Below are 20882 nucleotides of genomic sequence, written 5' to 3'. Positions count from 1 at the left end.
TTTGACAAACTCCAGAAAACTAAGGGAAGATAATGGGCAGAGAAATCTGATGCTGGTTTCGTCATGAAACTTTCTGCTTGAAATTTGAGCATAACACTTTCTCATGCTTTGGAGTCACTGCTGGCAGTATTATTGCTTTATCGGCTGCCAAGTGGGGACAGAAAATAGAAGCTGTGCCTTGCTTCCCTTGAAACCCTTCGTTTAAGCAGAGACAGAGGTATAATTGAATGTTTTCTGTCTACTTGGGGATACATGAACTTCCAGGCTCTTTCCGATTCCTTGTGTGATACCATCTTCGGGATAAACTGTCAGGGAGTAAGTGCTGAGGCTTGTGGGACTGCAGAACGCAGAACTTCTGGGGCTGTGCAGGAGAATGAGAGGGAGTTGCACTCCTTTCAGCTTGTCTGGGAAAAGGGCTGCTGTCCTGTTCTTTCTTATTAAACTTCACATGAGTCTTATTATTAGAAGCAGGCAGTCACTTCTGTCAGAGCCCCAGAGGATATCAACTCTGAAGTTTGTTTTCAGTCCCAGGCCAGGAGCACACAGACTGGCAGTGCCAGGAGGTTTTATTCTCCTATCATGTTTTGGTCTGATGCCTGTATGTCAAGGAGCCAGCGTGTTGGCAAGGGCTAGGTGCTGTTGGCTTTTGGATGCCACTATCTTCACAAAGACATTGCCAAGGAAGAGAAGGTTGGAAACTGAGTGGTAGTTGGCGAGGCTGTTGGTGTTAAAAGTGTTTTTTTCTAGGTTTGGCTAGACTGTTGCATTCTTTAGGGTGTCTGGTAATTTGCTGTCTTAACTATGGTGGTAGGGTAATGTCACTTGCCAAACAAAAGAACATTAAGAGCACTTGTTGGAATTCTTTGCAATACATTCCTAAAAATACACTGAATACTTTGATAGCAAGCTACAGTATTAAGATAGTGTAGCTTATGGTGAAAGTGGTATGCAGCTTTTGTAGCAAGATCCAGGAATTTCCCCGTCTAACTTTTTCAATAATTTCTAAAGAATGAAACTTGGTTTACTGAGAGCTGAGTTGTAAAGGTCACTTCTCCACGGGGATTGTTAAGTAGATTCCAGACAGATAGATGAGCTGAACTGAACTGAACTGAGAGAGGAGAAGAGTTTTAACATTGCTGTTGTCTGCATCAGTCATTAAGTTCCTGTTATGCTAGCACGGTGCTAATAAAAGTTTATATGGTTTCAGAGAGAGAATGGACATGCTCGTGGATCCATTCAGAATGAGTAACAGACAGAGGGCACACCTGGATTAATAAGCTTTAAAACTGAAAATACTTGTATCCTTGGATACTATCAATCAAAAAAAATCCCACCAAAACCCAAAACCAAACCAATACTTTAGGCCTGCTCTGTTTCTTACTGTTCTACTGGACATCTGCTCAGGGATACTGTTGAAGGCAGGCTGTTGAAGGAGACCTAGTGTGGCAGTTCCAGTGTAATGCTGTATTATTTGCTGCCTGAAAGTCCCATAGGTCTTTCATATGGCTTAAGAAAATGTAAAAAATGATCCTTCCTTGACATGTGTGTCTCAAAATACCTGCAAAGGTGTAGGAGGATGTGTACTAAAGACAGAGGGAGTGATCTTTCAGTAAGTTCATCTGTCAGGCATAAGAAAATTATGAGAGTGAGTAAACAGAGGAAAAATGTCTAGAACTACTAGTAAGCTAATTGGGTCTCCAGTGATACAAACCTTACTATCCAGTTCTTCTAGTAGAGGATTTTCTGGGGTTTGTTCTGCTTTATTTTTCTTTCCCTTACTTCCTGCCTGGTGGCCACATCTGTTTGACATTAGTAAGGTTACTTGCTACCTGTCACTGATGTGAGATTGCTCCTTGGTAGACTTGATTCATTTGTACACCAGCTGAACACTTCTGTATTCAGTCGTTGCCATGTTGCTCAAATTTTTTGAACATAGCCTTTTTAAGCAGCTAAAATAAGAGTAAGAAATAGCAACACTGATAGAGCAAAATGTTATCCTGATTTGCTGATAAGATGGGATAGAGACTTGAATACAATTTGACGAATCGAGAGAATTGGGAACCTGAGGGAGTAGATACCGGTTCTTACTGTTGCTTCATGTTCTTCATCTTTTGTTTTCTGGATGGAGCTGGAGGAGAATAGTCTCTTCTTGTACACGTCGCTTCAAGGTTTCAAAGATTGGGTAATACAAAAGATACTTTTCAGAAGGTGCAAAGGAAACGTAACCATTCTGACACAGACAGTCATGAGCGTCATTGGTGAGGGAAGAAATGTGTGTTCAGATTTTGCTCTTATCCAAGCAGTTGAGTTCAGAGGTTGTTAGATTTATGTTTCCTCACAAGTGGGACCTGCTATTTTTTTTTCCTTGGTAGAATTTACTCCACTTGAGCTGGTCCAAAGAATATTGTCATGTAAATTTTTCAAACTCTGTAACATTAGTCGGGGCTGAATGAGAAATGCAGATGACTCGGATTTGAGCCTGTGTGATGATGAATATTAGATTATTTGTATGGGGTTACACACTTTTAGACAGAGAGATTGAGAAACTGTCTTTCTGCCTTTCATTCCTCTCCACTGTTTCCCTTCTTCTTTCCTTCAGAGTATCCATGTTGTCATGGAATTAATGTAGTGATAAGATCTTTAATCTGAATGAGGCATAGTTATGTGAGTCCTCAGTCTTACAGCTCTGGAATTGGTTTTCCCCTTCTGTTTTCACCAGAAATTTTATTCTGGGAACCGTTTCCAAAGAAGACTTGAGTTAAATTATTTTTTTTCGTTCTAATTAAAGAAGGTATTGCCAAAAAGCTTGCAACCAGCCTCACCTGTCTGTCAATATGCAAATCTCTCTTGCAGCTGTAGAGCCTCAAAGGCATTTTTGTGCTTTCGTATGGGCTAGCAGCCACAGAGAGAACATTCTTTTTGGATCAAGCCCTAAGAAATGTGTAATAAATTTGCCCCTATATGACTGTTTTAGATAGAAGTATTTAAGTTTTAGCATGTATAGTTTCAGAAATCACCTCTGAAGAGTAACGTGGTCTCAACCTTTGCTCTTTTTTTGGAAATGCAATAAGCAAATGTTTTTGAGTTTTCAATGACTGAGAACACAGATGTTTTGATTATTTTACTGTATTGGAAGTTATCCTCTTCTGGATGGGGAATTAGCCCCTTAACTAATAGGAACAGAAGAGATATTCCCTGGACTCATGATTGTAAGCAGCTTTTCTTTTGGAAGCAATGATGCCATAGTAGCAGTTTGGGGATTCAGCCAGAACCGTATTTAAACAAACATATATTCACCTCGCTTTTTCAGCATGGGAGTGGATATTCTGAAATGCTAAGTGTTTCCCATATGCCTGCTACTGTGTCATCTCAGATAGTGATCTTCAAATAAAACAGGCTTGGGTTTGGTCAGGGCTTGATTTTCTGTGGAGTTCTCCCTTTCCCAAATGCTCTATGAATTAGTAATGCCAGTGTCTGAGAGGTGATACACTTCCTTGTCAGCCTCTCAGCCCTGAGCCAGGTGGGACATTGGGAACCAGTGCACAGCCACACTATCTCGACAGTCAGAAACCTGCACAGATTGTACGGCCCCTTTTTCCAAGAGGAGGAGTTTTTGGCCTTGCGTGCTGGTTTGAAATTTGGTGTGGGTAGTTATCACTGTCTACTGGCTTAGTGTTCTGATTTTTTTTTTTTTTTTTTTACATCAACTGTCCAGCTGTTTAAATAAATGATGCTGTGATCACTTCCGATGCCATGTTCACTTCTGATGCTGTTGTGTTCAATGGTGAGCGCAATGGTTTTTACTTCAAAGTATGCACAGAGCAAGGATTTACTAAAAACTTTTAGGTTACCTGTTATAATTCTAGCAACTGGTGTTGGCATCAGGAAATTATTTTTTTGGTATGTGGCAGTCAGCTGTTAAATAGCACCTGCCCCAACACCTTTTTAAATCTTGACTGTAGTTTGTATATAACCTGAAACTCTCTGGAGTGGTAGGCAGTATGCATTTGTGTTAGTTTTCTTTCTTGTTAGGTTTTGGGGCAACTAATTTATTACATTCCGGTGCATGGATTCCAGAGTCCATTAAACCAGATGTTTACTTCTTCAAATTACTGAAGCACTGAAGGATATTATAGTTCTTGTTATTAACTTGAGAATATTGAAAATCTTACTTGTTTCTGAAAGTGGCATAGGCAACTTCTTAGCTCCTTATTGTGCTAAAAAGTAAAATGGAGTCAGGGGATCTTTTTGCAACATGTTTGTTCTCTGTCACATTTACAGCATCATTGAAACTTTCAGGAAAAAACAAAACACCAAAACAAACTGTGGGTATGCAACAAGGCCAGAGACAATTGTGAGATAACCAAAATATCCTCGTTCTCTGGACAGACCTTAGCTACTGTTTCAAGAAACATCATAGCTGAAATCTTCTCCGTCACTCCTTGGCTCATCCACGCTTCACTGCCTTTAGGAAATTCTGGCCTATGCCACTAGGATTCCTGCTGAAGTGAGAGAGCTTCCTGTAGAAGTCATATACTGCGGAGAGCAGCAAGAGCTGGTCCTTGAAAAGTCAGTTTTCAAAGACTCAAACAAGACAAGCAATGCAATGAAATTAGTTAATCTTTAATTGTGGCATTTTCAGAGGTAAAACAAAACTGTAGCAGCATCCAGAACATTGCATTGCATAACTTAAAGTCAAGCTGCAGCTCTCTACTAGTATTTTGTATACCAGGCTGAAGCTTCCAGCCTTTCTTCTCACGGTAGCTCCTGATGTTGAACCTGTCTCACTGCTAGTAAGTCTATCTACTGCTTTATAACTCCTATTTGTGAAGATCCAGAAATAAAAGCACAGTAACACAAATAGTTTCCTGCGCTGATTGGAACCTTACTCCTGTTTTATAAGTTACTCAAAATCAAGGCTGTATCAGTGAAAAAACTAGATGTTTAATGATACAAGGAAGCAATTTTACGTTTCGGCACTAGACAATATGCAGCAGAATGTAAACAGGCATTCTATTCATAAAGTACAATTAAATCAGAAGACATAAAAAAGGCTGGTTAAAGATTTGTAAAGCCAGACGTCACCGGTAATCTTTTAAGTAATGTGAGAAAAGCCCTTTACAGTACGTTAGTGCAAACTCAGAATGTTTTTGGGTAGATTTAAACAGCTTTTTTTTTTTTTTTCCCCTCCATTTGAGTCTTAGCATGGTTAAAAGCTATACTTGAAACCCAGATCTTGGAGGCACGGCACAGGTACAGAGCAGAAGATGTAAAAGGACTAGGACAGAATAACTTCTATAGTAGTTGGAGGCATTACTGAAGGTTTCTCCTGTTACTGACAGTATGAGGGGAGCCTGATCAGGACTGCTGCTCAGCTTAACCTGTTTCTCTTTCATGCTTGCTGGCACTGGTCTGGTCATTGTAGTATTGTTTGGAACATGTGTTTTTCAGAAATGAGTTTTCTGTACGAAAGGTAAGGAGAGAAGACAGATTTTATACTCACTCTGCACAAAGGTGAATACTAAAAGGAAATACAGAAAAAAAATCCACTGCTGTTCATGGATTTTGGAAGTTACTGACTGTTTATACAGAATTTCACTATGGTGCTTTTGGTAGAAATGTTCTTTTATAGAACTTAGATTTTCAAGAATAATGACAATTAGTGAAATGCATTTCAGAGAGTGTCATCTCTCTGGCAAGGTGTGTTTCAGTCAATGACAATACATGCTCATATTAGGTTTGAACAATAAAGACAGCAAAGTGTTATCACAACCATCAAAAGATGCAGTAAATCCTCTATGAGGAATACAACAATAGACTGTTATCAAGTGCATTAGTTTCTGTACTGAACAGATCAGAAAAACACACTTCAAGAATGCTAATTTAAGACTCTTTAGCAAGTTAATGCAAGCAGTGCATCAGGAAATGCTTAACCAAAAACCCAGTAAGACCTATAGCATACGGAGTATCACCAAGTGTTTTTTTCTTGCATGCAGTGTATTAATGTGAATATGAATGTTAGATCTTCAGCAGGGAGATCAGCTGCACAAGGTAAAAGGCAGTGTCTCACACCATAAAGTCAAAATGTCCTATGCTGTTGTCCTGCTGCATACGATCTTGCTCTTTATCCTTTGTTGTATGTAGAGTACATGTATCTGCAACAAACTACATCAGTTTAATGGAAAAAAAAAATTCCTGTTCACTTCCTAAGTAGTTAAAACTGTTGAAGTCCACTAGTGCTGGAACCAAACCTACTGTGTTTATTTTTCTGCACTTGGAGGCACAACTGGAATGTAACTTCACTGTTAGAGCATAAGGCTCAGGATGAAGTTGCTCAGTGCCTGTGACATAGACTGTTTACTGTTGCATCAATTTTTTAATAAAATTTTGTGACATTCCTTTGGGAAAAGAATGAAACTGTTTTCTAAGTTGATTGAGATTTACAATAGCTGCAGTTTCTCTCTCTTTCCTAATGCCAGGCAAAGCATTTGCATATGTCTGTGAGTGTCATTATTTTTGGACCATCCAAGGCAAGGTGAGACCTAGGTGGAAGATCCATCAGTGAACAATGCATCCTTCTGTGAGGGGGTGATGAACAGTGGTACCACTCAGTGGCAGAACTTTTTCCCTGCTCCCATTTCATTGTCACAATGAGAGAAACACACTGTATTGCTTTTGTGTTATGTGGGTATCAGCAGTATTGCCAGTGAGAAAAACTAAGAATTCATGAGAGAAGGCTGAAGATGAAACATGTGTGTCTGTGTGTGTGTGTGTGCATATACATGTATACATCTGTGTTCTTCCATATAAAATCCTACATGGACTTTTTTTTTTTTTTTATGTGAGCCTTGGGGCATGTTCTTACTGTAATGATAGCTTGACTAATCTACACTGGGGTAAAACTCCTCTCAAGTTAGCCCAACTCGAATGGGAGAATTTGTGCTTTGAAATAGTGGTACTGGTATTTGAATAAGCAGCAAAGAAGTTCACTCTTGTCTCATTACCAGCTCCAGAGCTGGCTGTATATTTGTACACTGGCTTTAAGCCATACTTCACTTACATGCCAACTAAAATCAAGAGACCAAATTTTTCTTTGGAAATCTTCTGTTCATGTACTACTTCAGCAGAGAAGGGAAATATTGCCATTGTCAAAGGAATTATTAGCGTTTATCCAGCTTGCCCATTCTTAGGTTAAAAAATGAAGACTAAGGAAGAAAGGAAAAAGAAACATTAACTCTGCAGTTTTTTATAGTAAGGGTATGCCAAGTCCTGTCAAATAAAGAAATAAATACTTGAGAAGCCAAGTTGTGTTTTTGTCCACACAAAAAACAAGGACAAAGTTTGCATGAGAATACAGAAGATGAAAGAGAAAGTCTCCTATTTCTTAGAAACTGGAGATGAATAAGGTTGCAGAGAGGCCTGCAACATCCAGGTGAAGGACAATAAAAGTGGAAAAAGTAACAGATATGGAGAGAAGCTGTTGAAAATGAGAGGGAGAGGAATGCGAAAAGAGGTGAAGAAAAACGAGTGAGACCTGCAGAGCTACCAGTGGAAATAAAGACATACAGGGATATCATATGAAGTAGCATGCAGGGATATCTTATGAAGTGACATTGACTGGAAGATAAGAGGATGATGGCATTGTCATGACACGGTTCAGGATGATCCCACTGGCCTATAGTGCTCTGCAGGCCCTCTGCACCTGCTCCTGGGATGGTTTTTCATCTGGGGAAGACTGACATTTGCTCATAGGTATAACAGCATAATAAAGACATCAGGAAATGTGCTCAGCTGGATGTGTTCCCTTTCTTTCAGCTTGAATTGTCAAGTTCATTATTTATACATGCACTGGTAAATAATATCAGAGATGCTGGGTGAGGCAGCTCTGTGGTTTTAGTAAGATTGCTAGCAAGCAGTGAAAACTGCTCTTTTTGCCTGTACCCTCTTTGTTTGATACTGAAAACGAAGTAGAGATTTCTCCAGATGTACCAAGGACAGATATCTCAAGTGAAGTGTGCTGCCTTTTCTGTCACTTTTCTGATTATAGTGGCACTATTTTCCTAAAGTACTTGAAGATGAAAGCAGTAACAGACAAAAGAAACCTAAAGAGAATAGTACTGAACCTTTGTTTTCCAAACCAGTAGATATTCCAGGAGGTGCATTTTTTGTTTGTTTGTTTTGTTACTTAAGACATTTAGTGTGCTTTTGCTCATTCGGACATTTGGAACAAAAAATTGGCAGTGAATTTCTGAAAGAAAAAAGCTGTATTGATTCAGAAAAGGAACTGGAGAGACCACAGTAAGAAATTCTCAGTGCACCATCTCACATGAAAGCAAATAAAAAAGTAATACTGTTGGAGCAGCAATGTGCACCAAGTATAGATCTAAATATTTCTGTTGGTAAATGGTTGGCATTCCTACCTGTAAAGGATGTGATGTCATGTAATCTCAAATTCAGTCAAGTCACCTCATGCAGTGATTATTGATATGAGGCTTCCACAGAAACCTGTGTTTCTCAGCTCCCTTTTTATGAGGTATGTAGTTACACTACTGAGATAACTCTTGCTTATCAGCTATTGTTTCACTGCAGTACTTCCAAGTTGTGCCGGAATTTCATGGCAGGGAGAGTATATCTTATACATTTATCTTAGAATAAGTAAATATAAGCCAAAACAATAATACATGGTTTCTTAAACGTAGGTTTCTAGATATATAATTCAGCATGTATACAAAAATCCATGGAATAGCTCAGCTATTTTGCTGAGTTCCTACTTTTATGGGAAATACTAGCTAAGTGGTAGTGTGAAGTCACTATGAGCAGTGTAAGAGTTAAGTAAAAATCTATTAAGCACTAATGTATGAGAGGACAGGACTGCTCTATGCTGAAATTGCTTAGTCCAGCTGATACAGTTCAATACTGACTGAAAAACTGAAGATACTAATAAAAGGGCCTAGATTTTAAGCATTTTCTATATGGTTAATTAGAAACTCAGTGTGTTGCTTGTGAGTTTTCATACACATATTAAAAAATTACTTTCTCAAAACTCCTCAAAATTTTTTACATCTCTGCATCCATTTTAGCTTTCAATAGGTCCTGTGATCAGCTTTCAGTGTACCTTGGTTTGTGTATTATAGTTCTGGGACTCTTCATACTGTTGTTAGCTGGTGTATAAACTTATCTACAGTTATTTATTAATCTTCTTATGATACTAATTATGGTACTGTGATCTTTTGCAGTATACCTTGAGGACAGTTTCGTAAAATCTGGAGTGTTCAACGTGTCAGAACTTGTGAGGGTGTCCAGAAGTAAGTTATCATTTACATTTAATCATTGCCAACGCCTGCTGTAATCAAGTGAATGTTTTTTTCTTAAACTTTTTTTTTTTTCCTTCCTGAGGTGTAGGATACATAGGAAATGCTTATAACACACAACTTTGATATCTTGTCCACAGTATTACAGTTCATCTTGCATGTGTTTGTAATAAACCAAGCAGAAGTTTTCTTTTTTTCGCATGAATTTTTAAGGATTGAATCGATTTGTTATGTGTCCCTCTGCACAGCTTCATGGACTGATATGTCAGTGAAATTACTATATGTAACAAAACCTTGTATTTGTTAGACTTGCAGCTTTTTAAGGTTGTCCTATACTTCATTGGATGTTTCTAAACAATCTGATTATTCTTTTAGTTTGTTTTTGAATTTGTAGCTGTTAAAACAAAAATCATAGCATGGATATAAAGGATGACTACTTAAATGTATTATATGCTTGTCTTCCTTTTACTCATAGCAGTGGCTGTACCTGAATTTGTAATTATGTTGGCTTGTTTTTGCATCAGAAATGTTATGCATGTGAACATTAAACAAACAAAAAAAAGTAGCATAAAAATTAAATATAAAGGGATGTGTGAAGCTTTTGCAGAAAGGAAAAACAAAATGAACATAAATAAGATCTATTTTGTTGATTTTTAAGAATTTGCTATAATAGTATCTCATAAAACCAATGCATATCTTCATTTGCCATTGCTTTCTGAACACGTCTTTTCTCTCTTTAGTATCAATACTATTAAAGTATTTCTCTTAAGACTTCATTAGGAAGTGAACAAAAATACGTGAAAGTTGTAGTTAGAAGTGTCTATAGTGATGACACCCACATTATAACAACTGAATGACCCAGGAAAATCTCTTTTCTGATGGAGTGAGGAAAAAACCAGCCAGGCAGAAGTTTCCAAAACTGTCTGTCCAAATTTTGCACAGGAGTTAATTCATGCCAGGTCAGGATGCTTGAGGAATTTAATAATCTTAGTGAGGCTTAAAGTGCATGTGCCACTTCATTTGCTGTGGTCAGAGATTAATATTCAACAATTAAAATTATTCTGAGTCCTCAGCAAAATACTGAGCACTGCCATCCTGCAGAATTAAAACATATTCCTTTTTGTGGTTCCTGAAGATATGGTTTTGCTCTTTTAGGAGGCTGAAGATATGCAAAATACAGCTTTCTTTTAGTTGTCAGGTGGTTAAATACATTTTTAAGTGTTAAGCCATTCAGATAAAAAAAGAATCAATATCGTAACTGTTATGAAGTTGTACCTTCTGCATCTGCTATACAGATATACTTCCAATAATAAGCTTTAAAGCATGTGGTTTCTGTGGGGTTTCTTACCATGCATTTGTTTAACCTCAAGCCACAACTGAGTAGTACTTTAACCGTCAGGAAAAATACAAACCTTCAGATACATTACACAACATGCAATTATTCTTTTAAGTGCCAAAGGTAGTTAAAATGCACAATGCACAGACAGTGAACAAAGGTAAATACACCACAATATGTAACATATAATTTATTCTTGAAATGCCAAGACATACAGTACACAGGCTGTGTGAGGAGGTGAAGATAATGCTGAGTGTGTGTGTTTGTGTGTAGGTGTACATATACAAATACCTGTGGCACTGGGTGAAAGAAAATGGAGGCAGCAAAACAAGCTGTCAGAGCTGAAGGCCATTATTAATACAAAAGAGTTAGCGTTAGGGGTAAAGAGTTTTTGTGTCCCCAAATTTGTTCTTTCCAGTTATTTACATTCTTTAGTAAATAATACTAGCTGTCCTTATAAACTCTGCCTCATTCATTGTAAAACTCCTTCTACAGAAGGCTTGACTTTACACCAAGGTTGGTGTTACCTTTTTCATGTTAATGATTCCAGGTTATTTGTTATAAAACAAATATATTATGTCTGCACAACTGCTAAGGGATTTCTAGGGACTGGAGAAGATAATTCACTTTTTTAGGCACATAAACATTGATAGAACTAGTCTGTACTTTGTTTCTGCAAGAGGCAGAAAATTAGATACTTGTAGTAATGTGTTTTTCCCAGTGTTAAAAATGAAAAGATGGCTAAAAATGTACAAGATTGTCTGTGACTCGTTACGATGATGTGTTTTTCAGCACCCATAACCCAGGGAACTGGAGTGAACTTCCCAATTGGAGAGCTTCCGAGCCAGCCATATTACCATGATATGAATTCGGGAGTAAATCTACAGAGGTCTTTGTCCTCTCCACCAAGCAGGTAACAACTTGAATTAAGTGCTAATGAGAAACCAAGTTGAATAATGTAGGACAAGCAATTCAGAAATACTGTCAACAGTGAACTGTCTTGTGAATTTCCTCTGATTTTGTGAGGTAGGCAACTTACATACATTACCATAGTCCATGTAGAGATATATATGTTACAAAACTTGTAATTTAAAGTGGTGTCATTGTTGCCTGTCATCATCGTTGATACCAAAGACAATAGTAACTTTTGTCAGGGTTTGAAATGCTCACTGAATCATCTGCCAAGAGAACAGTTACTCATCCTAAAACTCCTGCTGAGTTTCTGGAAGGTGTAGCAGCTGAGAACCTGCTGTCAGGGTTTGATGCCATGGGATGGTTGCAGGGACAAAAGCTGTCTTTGAGGGTTCCCTCTTGGACCTCTGTCTGGAAGGACATGTTGGGACAGATACTGTTTCTTGTGGAAAAGGCATTAGGACAGATGTATAAAGACAAGGTGATATCTTTATCTATAGCATCACCCCAGCTCATGAAAGTTGCTGCCTCACCCTTACAAGAGGCAATTCCCAGCACAGTGGTAACAAGGAGGAGCATGTGAGGTAGTCAAAGCCTCTCTAACTTTTCTCAAGGGTCTCCATGTGCTAGCTACACGCAGTTTGATCTGAGGGACCCATATCTTCCTTGCTACAACATGTTCTCTTCTCCCAGCTCTGAGAAAGACACTGTTCTGTCCCTCAGGAGCAGCCAGCAGACCCATAGAGGTGGAGAACCTGGTGTGCCCTCCTTCTGATTTCCAGACAATATACTGTCTGTCACACTCCTGGGACCCCTTGGTTTTCTGAAACTGCACGGTGTAACATGAAATCATAAGCACTATAGGACCTCTCACTGTCCCGGGTTTCTGCACCCCAGTGAGTCAGGAAGTGTGTGCACAGTGGGACAGGGTTTAACATGACTGTCAGGGTGCTGAGGTGCTCTTCCACCAGCACCTGGTGCTTCTGAGTTACTTTGCTCATATTCTCTTATTTCATTCTATTGTATTTTCAGTTTGGCAGTTCACCTAGTACCTTTTAGAAATGAATAGATTAATTCTCACAGTGTTGTCTAAATAACAACAACAATATTAGTAATATCACTACTATTAAAAATTTCATCCTGGTTTTCTTTGGCAGTCAGCATAACCGCTTCAATATATACTGTTATGAAGAAACCTGACTTCCCTCCACTGTATTGAAGTGCTCCTTCATTATATATAGAGTGACTTGAAATATGGGCCTTTTGTTGTTTTTAATTAAACTAGTCCAAAATGAAAAGTCTTTGTTTCAGGTTAGACCTCTGAAAAGCTTACAATTTTGACCTTATGAAATGTGGTAAAAACGATATTTTTTTCCTTATTAACACATTCAGAAAAGTTCCTGGTTACTTTGACTTTATTAGTAATACTTTTACAGTGCTGTGTTTTGCTTTCATCATTTCTGTGTAGTGTTAACACCCTCATGACACAAACTTTCTTTGGTGGGTTACAGGAGCTGGTTTCTTTGTTGCTCAGCCAAATGCTGGTGAACTGAGAACACTTAGGGCTTTTATATCATGCCATCTCTGAAATATTAAATCACGTGAAAAATGCAAGCACATACCTACATTACATATTGTTAAATAACATTGTCTATGTAAGTTAATGTAAGCTCTAATATTCACTTTTTTGTGTTTTGTATGCCTGAATTACTTTGCATTGAAATATTTGTTGAAATCCAAACAGTTTATATACCACTAATAGCTGCTTATCATATTCACTGCCAAATCTCACATTACTTCAACAGCAAAAGACCCAAAACTATCTCCATAGATGAAAATATGGAGCCAAGCCCAACAGGAGACTTTTATCCTTCTCCAAATTCACCAGCTGCAGGGAGTCGGACATGGCATGAAAGAGATCAAGGTGAGTAACATGGGACCATTTTACCTTGAAGTATATTAAAATACACAATAAATCTCTGCATCTGCCTTTCCATTACTGCCATAAAATGATGGCATTTTAGAAGAATCATTATTTTTCTGTTAGGTATGTGTATTTGCTGGTTTTGTTAATATAGTTAAAACCAACAGTCAACAGGATATGATATAAACAACCACGTAATAACTTTTCTGTCTGCTGACTGCCTTATCTATTGTTTAAAAAGATGTGTGGCAAGTGAGGTACTTAATATTGTGTATGCTGTGATTATCCCAGCAGGATATTGAGTGCAAGTAAAAACCAAACCATCTCCATACTATGGTTGAGTCAACACTAGTTTACTCAGTTGTTGTTTTACCGTGACAGACTGCTGTGTGTGCATTTAGTCCATACTGTGTGACTCAGACTAGGTCCAATAGGCTCTTTTCTGAAGAGCCCACACGTAGCTCTGTGGGACTATATTCATATGCTAAAGGGTGTTGGTAAGTGTTGCTGTGTTTTGGATTGTCAGAAGCAAGGAACATGGTTTTATGGAGGAGAAAGTTATGGCTGTCAAAACAGTAAAATTAATTGTCAAAACTTTCCCTCATGTTATCTCGATGCTTTATAAACCTAGATGCCAGTGTAGTCTTTTCTCTCACCTTTGTGATGTGAAAATGTGTACAAAGTCACATGTATTTAACCAGTGTTGGTTAATGGATCCTATGGCTGAGGTGCGGCAGCTATTTGGAAGGTGTAATGTGCAGCACAGTATGTAACAGTGAAACAGAGAAGAAAACATGCCATTGCCTCCAATCTTTACCCTCCTTTTCCTTGTCCTCTGTTCGTAATTGCTCTCAGTTCTTCAGTAACTGACTGACCCTTTGGTCTTACCTAATTTTTGTGTTGTTTTAGGCTTTTTTTTTCCCCACCTGCTAAGTTTTCTCTTTCATCTCTGTATGCAAGGTAGCATGTGATTAGTATTTAATTTAGCTGCCTTTTGTTTTCAGATTTTCGATACAGTCAGTCTCCTTTTAATCTGCTTCTGTCTGCCTTCTGATCTGTGTTCTCATCATTAGGCTGTTCCTCTCACACAATATCTGATAGTCTTTTTCTTAATGGTTTCTTTTCTACTTTTTGTTTTTCATGGATGCTCTGGTATTTTCTTATTTCTAGCTGTTTGCAGCATTCACTGTTGAATTTAATAAAAAAAAATCTTACCCATGTGTTTGCAGAACCAAACTTAAGACAGCAAAATAGCATTTCTACCAGCCAGAATCTTCCCCCTTGTGCAAAATATTTTCCTCTGTGACTGTTAGCTGTTTTGCCATGACACTTTCTTACATTTTTTTTTGTAAAAGACAGGATTGTACCTCAACTAATTTTTGTGCTTTTCAAATAAATTAATTTTGTGGTTGTGGGGAAAACAACCAGTTGTTCCTTGGTGAAATAGTCTCTGCATCTCCACACTTGTGAAATTAAGTTCTTTTGTGCTGATGAGTGAGCTGTAGGGACTTCCAAGAAAGTCAGTGCCACGTGGAGAGCTGAGCCCAAGTCCTTTCACAGATAGGTCCTGACTATTTCAATTGCTTTTTAGCTCTTGAATCATTCTGCTTGCAAAGAACTGTGCTCTGCGAACGCTGGATTTGTTCCGTTTTACCAGCCTTCTTCATGTCACACTTATCAGTAGTGAACGATGTTATTGTTCAGATTGCTTAGCAGATTTACAATGAACCGTCACTTAATTTCTGTGACATTGAGTAGCCAGACTTCTGAACTGAAACAGCCTTTAACTCTCTATACACCTTTCATAAACCAGGGAACTTCAAAAGATGAGAGAGAATAAAAGAGGTAGACTTGAATCAGTTTATTTTATTTTTGCTTCCCAGAGTTAACACTCGTCCCTGAATATCCTGTTCTCCAGCACTGCTGGGCCTAGTGACGTTTTACCAGATCCCTGGCAAAGAGGTTTTCTTTGAGACACTATGAGGGACTTCATTTTTTCTGTCCTGAAGATGTTCTTGCATTCCTGCAGAGGGACAGATATACCATTGGCCACTCTGAGAACCGTTATACTAGGGGAAGCACAAGCCTTTTACCCCTAACTATTTCTGTTTGTACCTTCTGAGGTTATAATGCTGCTGCGGAAACTCTGTAAGGTAGTGACTGCAATGCCTGTCCTTGGTACCTGGCCTCACTGGGAAGGGGTATGTGGCAGCTTCTGACATATTTGTTTTGCTGCTAGTTTGTTAAGATGCTTGATAGCATCTTCATACTGGCATGTATCTGTGTTAAACTCCTTTTGGACATAGAGGTCTTACAAGGATATGAAATTTGTGAAAACCTATACTCTCTTTCCTTATGCCTGCAAGCACAAAGGTAATGATGTTTGGATGTGTTTTCTATGCCAGAGTGCTCACTGATACTATGTTCATCTCTCCCATGGAGATCTACGTGTTGTATAAGGTTAGGCATAAATGAGAAAAAAAGAGAAGCCATTTGGGATCACATTTGTGTTCATCCAGTGTCACCAGGGGATGCTCATGTAGTCCCAACAGGTACTGCTTTTCCAGGCAGTCTCCAAAGGTCACCAGCACCAGAAATATGAATCATTCCACAGTGCCAACAATTAAGAATATGCATAGGTGTCTTGTTTATGGGTAAGCAGCTTCTCTTTCACTCTGATGCAATTTTAACTCTTCTAGGAGAAACAAAATCAGAAATAGAGTTGATATAAAAAATATCGTATTATTCGTTGCAGCTTCATTGTCTCTATTTTGAACCTGACAGTGCAAAAATCTCTTAACTTGTGAACTGAAATAGATCTAGTTTCTTCATCTGCATACCCAAGGGTAATGTATTTTCACAAAAACAGAGATGACGTAGATTTGAAAGATTCTTTTATCATGAAGGCTTTTCATGTCTTCGTTCAGCTGCATTTTTGAAATAGCAGAAATGAGATGACAGTGGTAGTCTGGCACTGGAGATAGTCACAATAAAACAATGATAACAGAAATGGTTTGGAATAAAGTACTTAGGAGTTTCATAGGTATCTAAGGAATGTCGAACTATTTTGATAGAGAGGATGGGACAAAGATTAATGGGTAACACAGAAATCTACTGAGATTTAAATGTAACAGATGAAAATTTGAAGTGGAGTGGAACAGGTTAGATCAACCTTTTATTGCTGTGAAAAACAGATATGTAGTTTAGGAGGTATGTAGACATCAGGAGAGGAGTCATTTTGTATGCGTGATTCTGGTGTAATCCTCATAGTTTCTACAGCTTCTCTACTGTGCAAGCATGCATCATGAGGGATAGAAACATGGCTACAGGAGTACTTGTGGTTTAGCCAGGATATGGCATTTGTGAAACGAAGAAAAAGAAATCTAGCCCAGCTACAATAAAATCTTCCTCATAACACACCCTACTCTCAGTTGTAAAACTCCAGACTTTGTCCTTTTGCTGTTATCTGTCGTCTTCCTGTCATACCACTTCCAAAAATGTTTTGATAGGATTTCCAGATGTTGTATTTTATAGTCTATTTTAGGCAAGTTGGCTGTTTGAAGAGGTAATTCTGGGCAGAAATAAGTAACCATATCTGAAAAATGGGAACTTTTGATGACATAGGGTTGGTCAGAGCCAGTCCTCAAAGGTTTGTGAGCAGTGGCTTCATTATCCAATGCTCTAGTATTGTTATGCATGTTAATGTTCTGATACAAAAATATTAAAAAATTATAATAAACAAAATCAGTCTTAAAAAAAAGTTTTTATTTGTTTTTCTTGAAGTCAGATTGTAAGTCCTTATAGAAGAAAATAAGAGAAAGGCTCATGTAGCCATGATACTGTCCTGGAGGTTTACTTCATTGGCTTGCAACAGTTTGTGACTATTTTAAAAATATATGTAACCACAACAGAATGTGAAGCAGTTTCAAAACCAGATTTAAAAAGATATTATTGTGGATTTACAATGCTGTTTCTGAGTTTACATGCATTCAGTCATTGTGGGAAGATTTTGTAGTCTGTGCCATTATTTTTGCTGTGTTAAAATACTTAAAATATGACTCTGTTTGCATCATTTTTTGTAAAAGGTGTGAGGTTTTCCTGCAGAGCAAATAGACAGGATCATAACTGCAAAGATTTTCCCCAAACCTCCTCTCTACCATTAGTCTTCTAAGTAACTAACCATTCTCCAAAAATCCCAGAGCCTAAGGAACTGAAAAGTCATCTCTGAGAATGGTGCATTACTTAGAAACAGAGCCCTAAAATGACAATTAGGCGTTCAATTTCTGTGTCTGCTGTCAGATATGGAGAAAGTTATTTATTCTCTCTTGTACCTCGTTTTTCCTAGTTGAATGTCTTATTAGCTTCAATAATGTCTGGATCATGTCTTACATTTCTACCAATTGGAAATATATCTAAATCTAAAAAGTAGTTTGTGGTAAATCTCTTGCAGTCTTCCTTTTTCTAAGTTGCTATTACTAAATTCTTTATATGTTTCTGTGTTAAACAAAATTTTTAGTTCCTGCACTAGTGTAGTAATACTTTGTGAAATATATGGAAGTCGCTGCATGGGTAAATTTGCTGAGCACTTCAGAAATTCTGAGGAGGATAAGGTTTTGTACAGGAAAAAGAATTACCATCCCTATTTGGAAGAGCAAGTTATTAAAAATATTACAAACCCAATGGCTAGCGGAGTGGATTAATAAAACCTTCAGATCTAATACGCTAAGAACTGTTGGTGAACATCTTGATTTATTAACTGGTAAGTAAATCAGATACTTTTTCCATAAGTCATAGGGAAACATGAATATCAGAAGAATAGAGCATAGTGTGTGCACCTCTGGCTTCCCTTCTCAAAGCTAGCTTGACAAAGTGCATTAACATAATTGCAGACAATTTCAGTATTTGTCCTTGAGATCTGTTTTACTGGTAGGTGTTACAATTCTGTGTATGTTGTAAATAAATAAAACAGGGGTGATCACCAATGCATGCTGGTCATGATAAAAGTGGAGAGATTTATGTGGATTTCTGTAGTGGTCAGGTGTCTTGAAATACTGAATGTCAATATACAATGAAGTGAATTTTAATTTTACAGTTTCTTCATCATGTTCACTCTCTTACACCTCACCCACCTCTACCAACAGTCAAGAGTCAAGATGCCAGCATACCATTAAAACTGAAACAGCTGGACTGCCTTCACCCATTGATTGGCCAGCAGCTGTTGGACCCTTCACTTCTCAGGTCCCGACCCCCTTTGTTGGATATCCTTCTTCTGGACACTTGTCCCCTTTTGCTTTCTTCCCACCCCAGTCCTTCCCCATTGGGGTCCTTCCCAATGGCTCTTACCTTCTTGGGCCTTCTTCTCATGGACCATCAAAGATGGATGTTCTTATTTCCGAAGTGAGGGAACTAAAAGATGAAGTAGTTAATGTTGTCCAGGAGTTGAGAATGATAACAGATCACCTTGGCATTTTGGTGGCCAGTGTTGGACAGAGTTCAGGATTTTTTCCAGCTCCCAGTGCTCCTTCTGAAGGTTAATGCTTTAGAAAATCATGTTCTCCATCTAACAGATGAATTCATCTTGTGAAGGTTTATGTTGATGAATGTCTGTTAAATGCATTTCTGTGTTTTTGGGTCAGTCTGAGTTCTCAAAATCCTTGTATGTCAAAGCATGTTTTAAAGCAATTAATGTCTCGTTAGTAACTTCAGTTACATCTGCCTTTGTATTTTTTAATATTTCAAGATACTATTTCATCAATGTATACAAACACATACACGTACTTTTCATGTATATATATATGCACACCTTATGCACCTGTCTGAATTTTCCGTGTTTTTAACTAGTATACTGTGCGCATACCAGTCAAATGCTGCCACTTGATAAGCTTTAATAGCTTCATATTTTTAAGGTGAGTGGTACTTTTCTCCAAAAGTAACTTTTCAAAGTGTATTTCCAGAGAGAATTCTTACCCATGGCTTCTCTTAGCCTGTTGGCTTCTATAGTGCTGAAAGTGAAATTGTGGTAACAAACAACAGCATTAGCACGGAAGACTCGCCTAGAGGGCCACAGGTTGGTTCTCCTCTTTCTTCCTGGTTGCAGAACAAGACATTGGTAGTGCTCAATGAACAGGTATTATGTCAACTCATTAAAAATCAGTAGTTCTGCCGTGATAATTAAAACGAATTTAAAATCAACAGGGAATTGTTTACTTTCAGTTTCAATAGAGGCAATTTTACAATAAAAACTTCTGGTACGTAAAATAAGTTAAACATTACTTTTATAAAAATGAAAAGTGCTGCCTTATCCTTAGAGCTTGAAAGGTACTAGGTACAGAAAAATAGGTGAAGAAGCTTTCAAATGCTTATTTAATTAAAAATGCAGAGAAAGGGGGAAAAAAAATCCATGAACAGGACAGCAAAAATGTTATCTCAAAATGAGTGAAGCTGCTTGTACATCAAGAAAATGTACATCCTCCATTATTGGGTGAGAATGATATTAAATTTACACTTTCTCCAAAAGTAAAGCAACATAGATTATACCTAGTTTTCTGTGTTTAGAATAGCTTTAGAATAATTTAAAACATGTTCATAAGAACCTTCAAATATTCAGAGTAGCAGATGAGGAAGTTTCTACCCTGGGCAGAGCAGGGACCTGACTTCTGCCCACATACTCTTCAGTTTCTGAACATATGAATGAAGAATAATAAAATGTTTAGAAATGCAGACAACCACAGTAGGAGATACAGTAGGAAGCATAAGGTTTGCTTTTTTGCGTTCCTGGAAATGGCTGTTCTTTGCTCAATAAAGTCACTGTAAAAAATCTCATTATAGGTTCTTTGTCTTTTATTTTGCCTAATATATTGTGGCAAGGCCTATTAGTTAATGTTTTCCATGTGTGATGAGTGAGGTGAACACACTCAGGTCTAGAATATGCATCTCCTGTATACATAAGTGAAAAACGTAAGTGAAAAGAATATTTTTGTTGTATGCATAGCTCTTAATATGTGATAAACTTTATGCTATGGCAACATTCTGTTACCTTGATGGTGACTCTAGACATCCTTTGTTTGAAATTAGTGATAAAAAGCACATCTTAATGCAAGATATGGCCCAGGAACTATTAAGTGTAACTGTTCTATTCCGATGTTGCTGAATAACAGTTTTCATTAGTATTTTTTAAACTAATTAGCTCTTATTAGAAATTATTTAAAAACCTGAGATCAGATTTTTAAATGTGAACTTATGTGGTGCAGAATATCTTCAGTTACTGAAAGGATAAGTATATAGTGCCTGATGAATCACAGGGACCTGCACTGACATTTCTTTCCAGTTACAATACATCCATGAGATGGAAAAAAAATTTAGTCCACATATTGTAGCTTTTTTTGGGCACCTCTCCTTT

At 37.8% G+C, this 20882-nt stretch overlaps 1 protein-coding gene across 5 annotated transcripts in view; it reads left to right on the top strand.

Annotated features, from left to right (window-relative positions):
* NFIB (nuclear factor I B) overlaps nt 1–20882 on the top strand; it is a 177062-nt gene that overhangs the window by 103084 nt on the left and 53096 nt on the right. For all 5 annotated transcript variants that reach the window (XM_065655431.1, XM_065655430.1, XM_065655433.1 and 2 more), the window contains exons 4-6: nt 9237–9305; nt 11440–11560; nt 13365–13483. In XM_065655431.1, coding sequence (XP_065511503.1) covers nt 9237–9305; nt 11440–11560; nt 13365–13483 — 309 coding nt within the window. The remainder of the gene's footprint in view (nt 1–9236; nt 9306–11439; nt 11561–13364; nt 13484–20882) is intronic.

This window comes from Caloenas nicobarica, chromosome Z, assembly GCF_036013445.1.
Source record: "Caloenas nicobarica isolate bCalNic1 chromosome Z, bCalNic1.hap1, whole genome shotgun sequence".
NCBI classification, from domain to species: domain Eukaryota; kingdom Metazoa; phylum Chordata; class Aves; order Columbiformes; family Columbidae; genus Caloenas; species Caloenas nicobarica.
This window is presented reverse-complemented; position numbering and strand designations above follow the sequence as displayed.